The sequence below is a fragment of the Ischnura elegans genome, chromosome 1 (genome assembly GCF_921293095.1).
Source record: "Ischnura elegans chromosome 1, ioIscEleg1.1, whole genome shotgun sequence".
Lineage (NCBI taxonomy): Eukaryota > Metazoa > Arthropoda > Insecta > Odonata > Coenagrionidae > Ischnura > Ischnura elegans.
Genome location: NC_060246.1, coordinates 20,020,606 through 20,026,605, shown reverse-complemented (window position 1 = coordinate 20,026,605; position 6,000 = coordinate 20,020,606). Strand labels below are relative to the sequence as shown.

The following is a 6,000-nucleotide window of genomic DNA, read 5'->3' as shown; positions in this document are numbered from 1 at the left end:
CTAAATTTCCCCTTTTGTCCATTTATAAATATGTAAGAGTTAATATTCAGCAAGCTTGTATGGCATTCAAATTCCTAAGTTTGACAAGTTAGTGATAGCATTCTGGGGAAATTATGAAGCATTAAAATTCCAATAGAGTGATGCTGTACTAACTTCATAGGAACTTCTCAGTTACATTGGCTGCAGAAAGACTTCCCTGAATAAATACTAAACACACATGCCATTCATTTTTAACAAAGAAATATTAACCATCAGTCATTATTTGTTCTATATTAGAATGAATGAATCAAGTATTTTCCTTGATAAGGGCCTTGTTTATTCTATTTTTATGCCTCAAATTTTTTCACTGTATTTCTGCTAAAGATGAGTTTTACACTTTTAAGAGCAGCAGTAGAATAAGAATTTAACATATTTACAACAAATAACTGGAATTTTATGAGATATTGTGAAAAAATACTAGGATGAACTGCTGGTATTTACTGAGGAAGCTGTACACCATTAGATTACGTTATGCTACATGCACTTTGAACCAATTTTTGAAATAAAAACAAGATAAAGGTATTTGACATTCACCAGAAGTTCAGCCTAGCTTCTATGTACAAGATATATAAAATTATTTTGTACTCCGAAGTGCACCAGAAAGTTCACAGCAATAAGAAGAAAAACTGGAGGATATTGAACATGACAAAAATGAACAATTCAGATTTCAAATTAAAGCCAACAATGTTCACAACTTATGTTCAATCATGTACATCACAGGTTAAGTTACACAAAAATAATAATCTATAATAAATGCAAATATACTCTTATTAACAAAGGCATGAGTAATTAGATGTGCCATGTTTTGCATTCATTCAGGTTTTATAAGAGGAAAATGTCTCAGAGGTCTTCATACAAGAGGAAACATATAACTTTAAAGAAGCGCAATTATGGCCTAACTCCATAATTACGATTCTTTAAGAAGTCTGTACATATTTAAATAGTCTCAAAAACTTTAATTGCTGGTTTTATTTTGTTGAAAATCTCTCATGTCCTTCCTAACCCATAACATTCAATTCACACACGCAGACACACACTAACTCACAGGACAGGCAGACACACACAACATAATCACACACACACGTATCTGTCCTCTCACACGCACATCCTCCAGCCAATGCCTCTCTCATTGCTTTCACTCTCGTCTCTTCTACGCAACTAGTTATCTTCTTTTACCTCACCTTTGAGCCTCACTCCCCTTGCTTTCTTCGTCTCAAATTTATTCACTGCATGGCTTGAAAATCCACGTAAATTGTGGCTAGTTTATTTGCAATATTGTGGCACGTAACAAACTTAAACCTACATAATTTCTTTATGTACTCAAAGAAATCTCACCTTTATTACTGTGAAACGATGAGTCAATATTCCTTTGCACAATAAGACTGAGGATATGCTTCTCACTTAAAAACTGTCAAATGTTTTCACTGGATTATTTACAATGATGAAAAGAGATTTGAAGGGCGTGAAGAGTTAGAACTTCAGGGGCAAGAAGGAAAGTGCTACGTTCGGGAAGGCAAGAACCCTTGCCCAAAGAATGTTTTCGATGTTGTACAAACAGACGGAGCCACCACTATATTCCCCGTGGCATTGTTCGATCCCACACTAGGCACTGCCATGATGGGTGAGGCTACTGGATGGGCTGTGGCCTGGCCGGGTGCCCTCGATGGTCTACCTGCCATCGCAGGGATCGATGAATTGGCTGGGGGCACAAAGGGTAGCGTAGGGACCAGAGGAGGGTACTGCACAGGTGGCGGCAAGGGGGGTGGTGGAGGGGGAGGTGGGAGGGACACTGGGGGCAGAGCAGCAGCCGCTGCAGCAGCTGCTGGGTAGCCATACGAGGCCACTGGCCCTCCAACACCACCATTGATGGCATAGGCAGCTGCAGGGGGAACCACTGGGGGTGGAATGGTGTTTATGGCTGGGACTGCCTTGAGGAGAGGTATAGGAGGGCGGCCAATCACGGCGGGAACAAGTAGGGATGGTGCAGTGGGTGGTGGGGGCGGTGATGAGGGAGTCTGTGGAGGGGGCGGGGGAGGCAGGTGGGGAGGATTTGGAGGGGGTGGAGGAGGGGGAGGGGCCGTAGCGAGAGTATGGACCACAAGCATGCGAGAGCTCAGCTTAGCCTCTCCCCCGGTCTCCTTGCCCAAGGCCTTGTCCACCACTTCGGCAATCCCTGCAATAAAAATGCCTCAACTCAGTCTAGCACTTCATTTCACCACCAGTAAGACAAGGAAACATGACAGCTTCATAGAATATAATTCAATTACACTGGAGATGGTTCAGAGATAAAAAAACCACCACTTTTACCTAGCTCACCTTGGAGAAGAGTCCACTTCAGCCAATGGATTATTCTCTACTATTTGGAACCCAAACCAATAAGTACCACACCCAAAAAACACCCTTTTTAGCATTATTCCCAAAACTGGGACTAAAGTTTTGGCTTCAATTGAGTGGCTATGGATACAGATACAGCTTGATGGTTGCAAGCATAACTTTGAGCCGATCCTACCCAATGAAAATAATGATCTTAGTAAACTGTCACATTTTTATTGATGATACTGAGCTAGGGTTAGACTGCCTGCATTCATTGCCCAGGCAAAGCCTCAGCTAGTGCCATTAAAAATTGGTGAAGTGTCATTAAATTATTTATATTTTTACTAACCAGGTTTCTTACCAACTTTCCATTTTCAATTTCACTGACTTTTCCCAGATTTCCAGTAGCAATTTATATTAATTTCCCTGACTTCATTTCAATGCCAAAGCAGTCATACATTAGGATTTAAGGAAAAATGCAGCAAGGTGTACCTCAACATACTGCTCTGCAAGCCACCTCAATAAGTGTGCGGCAGGGGTGTTAGGACACCAGCTCTTTACAAAGAAAATAGAATAAAAGGTGTGCATAGGAGCAATTCTCATGCTCATGGGAGACACAAATTTTTATATTTATCCAATAGTAAAAATCTCTCTCTTATTTTATTGTATCTATCAAACTTAGAAATTCTTGATATTCTTTGTGTCGCTAGATATCTGTTCTTAATAGCTTAAACAAACTAAGTCTAGCGAATAGCTTCAGAGTATCTAGTGCTCCTGCACTTATCTCCCAGCAGTTAATGACAAATTATGTGGCTTTCCATTGTAACACATTACGTTCAGTGATTAAGTCATTCCTAGTCAGCGAGAAAAAGCAATCCCAGAAGTAATGTCAAGTAGAGCCAAGCCAGCATTAACTTGAGCTGTGCAGCCAGGACAGCAACAAAGTACCCACCTTGCTGCTCGAAGGCAACATTGCTCCGTGCATTCAACCACGATTTTTGCTGTCTCTGGAGGTTTTTCCAGACCATAATCTAATTTCCCTATCTTCCATTCCTTATTTTTATTTCCTTGACTTCTCCCTTATTTCCTCGACCCATATGGACCATTGCAAAGTACAGAAAACTTAGTAATTCCACATAAATATGTAATGTCCACCAGATGATGACGTGCCATGTTGAAACCTAGGTCGTACCTAAATATTTATGTGGAATTACAAAGTTTTCTTTACTTATCATTATGCTAAGTACATATTTTCCATAAAGTCATACCTGCATCAACTAATTACATATGAACCTTGTTAAAAATTAATCTCAAATATGATAGCTCAAATTGAAGATAGACAAAGTGTGAGATAATAATGAGATATTCTGTGAATCATGGAATTTTCTATTCTGGATATGTACTCAGGCTCACAAATTTCAGTACTTAGATATAATCGTAGTACTTAGCTGGCTGAAATATTGATACCGGTGATCTATACTTTTCTTTTGGATTTAAGAATAATTTCCTAGGAAAAACTCATTTGGACAAATCCCAGCTCACTATAATCTATTCACAAAGTTTAAGTACTTAATTGTTCTTGTTGAACTTTTTCTCTCCGCCAATAGTCATGAGGAAGTTTTTCTCCCCTGTGGTGGAGAAGAACACATTTTTCATGAGTATTGACCCAAGCAGCAGCACCAAAATAACAAGAAAATTGCTCCCTAAGAAATATCAGTAAGGGACAGGTCCAAGGGTGTATAAGACAAGAAATTAAGAGAAGCCCTACCAAAGATAGTATTCTACCACGATATGAGTCAAACCCTGAGGAGGAAGATAAGCACTAAGAAGAGGAGTTCATACCCAGGTGCTTCCTCAGCCTCTCCTGCTCCTCTTCGTCGCCTACGCACAGTCCAAATTCCCGTTTCAGCCGCTCTGTGAGATTTTCACGTTGCCTTTCGACCAAGGTTGGAGCCGAGTTCCACCTTGTGTAGCACAGTTCTGTAGATTTCTCATCACACCCTGATGAAAAACAGAGTAGAAAAAAAGAAATGAAAATGGGATTGAGAGTTGGGCAAAATTCAATAAATCTAGTTTATTGCCAACATATGTAAGGATAATTTTTAATGTTTCACCGGCAAAAATAGAAAAAAAGGGGCAATCCATCCTTTTATTAAGTTTTAATTCTTTTCAATCAATAATGATAAAAAAGGAGTCACATTAATGGATAATGACAAATAAAATTTCAACAAATACGATATCAATTGACTAGATGAGCTAAAATTATGACTTTTGATTTTGCAACACCTTCCAGCCACTTACAGATGACTGTAATCCTTGGTCTTGAGAATCAGTTGCAAATCACTTGGCATACAAGTTCCATCTATGTCACTAATCCTGTGATAGTGAAAATCCATAAGCAATCAAGGATAAAACCTACTCAAGGGTTTACCATTTCTTCAATTTGAGCAAAAATGGCAATTTCCTAGATAGGGTGATGGAGTCCTCAATACTTAAAATGTTGGACTTGTCCTCCCATGGGACTTAGAGATCGAAACGAAAGATCATGAAGCCTATAGGAGACATACACACTCTGAAACCAATGCACTAATTCTGAACTAACTTTAATCAATGTACTCAAAACACAAGATACTTAAAATCGGTAATTTTTGTAGCCTGAATGTAGTTTTTTTCTAGCATATGATAAAACTCAACTGGCCAGACTTTCTCTACGTAAAGCAAAGCCTTAGAAGGGCAAGTGGGATTATTTCTTACTCCTATATTAGAGAGAATTACAAACAGTTCATTTGATTGGGCTACTTGACCTTATAGGACCAACACTTTTACAAATGCACAAGGAAAGGATAATCCTCCTTGGAGACGTAAGAAGTTATTGCTATTCATCAGGAAAAACACACTGCTTTTCTTTTATATGATAAGAGAGCTTCAAATTATTGAAAGTACAAAAGACAAGTTGTTCATGGCCCCAAGAAACCACATTCCTTTGACTGCTTTCTTAAGAACATTTATTTACATATATGGCTGCAAAGGTCGCCAATTTCTTTGAATTTCTTGCTATAATTTTGCAATAATTTGCGTTCAACATGTGAATAGGGCCTATATATACCGTATATGTCTGAATATAGTCCCTCCTTTTTTCCAAAAATGCTTGTGGTAAAAGTAAAGGGGGGAACTATATTCAAACGCTTTTTTTTTTTACTTTTCCCGAAACTGAAGCCTCAAAATTAGGGGGGGGACTATATTCGGAGAAATACGTTAAGTACATAACAACTTTCTTGACCAGTTGGCTGGGTAGCTTATACATTATTCAAATGCATGGTAGGCTACGTATTGACCCACACACAACAATTTTATACTTTTTACTCCAATCTTTGCATCAAGAGAGTGCATCTGTTCCTCAAACGTATGCACACATGTGACACCTTACCACAACTTGTTGGCAGCAGTGATAAATGAACCACTATTGAAAAGGAAACAATCACAAAGAGACACTGAATAAGAAAACTTCATTGGATTCAGTTCCCACAGATATCCTAGGTGCCCGAGTTTACAATACTGGAGTATTTTTATTAGACAGGACAGAAAGGTGTCAATTCCCAAATCAAGGTTGAACTTGCTGTATACATGCTTGCAAAGTGCACATGCATA

The 6,000-nt window shown here is 38.8% G+C and overlaps 1 protein-coding gene across 3 annotated transcripts in view; it reads right to left on the bottom strand.

The window, feature by feature from the left end:
• Window positions 1-293: 293 nt before the first annotated feature.
• Window positions 294-6,000, bottom strand: part of LOC124156552 (inactive histone-lysine N-methyltransferase 2E) — a 44,680-nt gene continuing 38,973 nt past the window's right edge. For all 3 annotated transcript variants that reach the window (XM_046531180.1, XM_046531162.1, XM_046531172.1), the window contains exons 16-17: window positions 4,195-4,353; window positions 294-2,212 (exon numbers count right to left, since the gene is read on the bottom strand). In XM_046531180.1, the coding sequence (XP_046387136.1) occupies window positions 1,539-2,212; window positions 4,195-4,353 (833 nt within the window). In that variant the 3' untranslated portion in view covers window positions 294-1,538. The remainder of the gene's footprint in view (window positions 2,213-4,194; window positions 4,354-6,000) is intronic.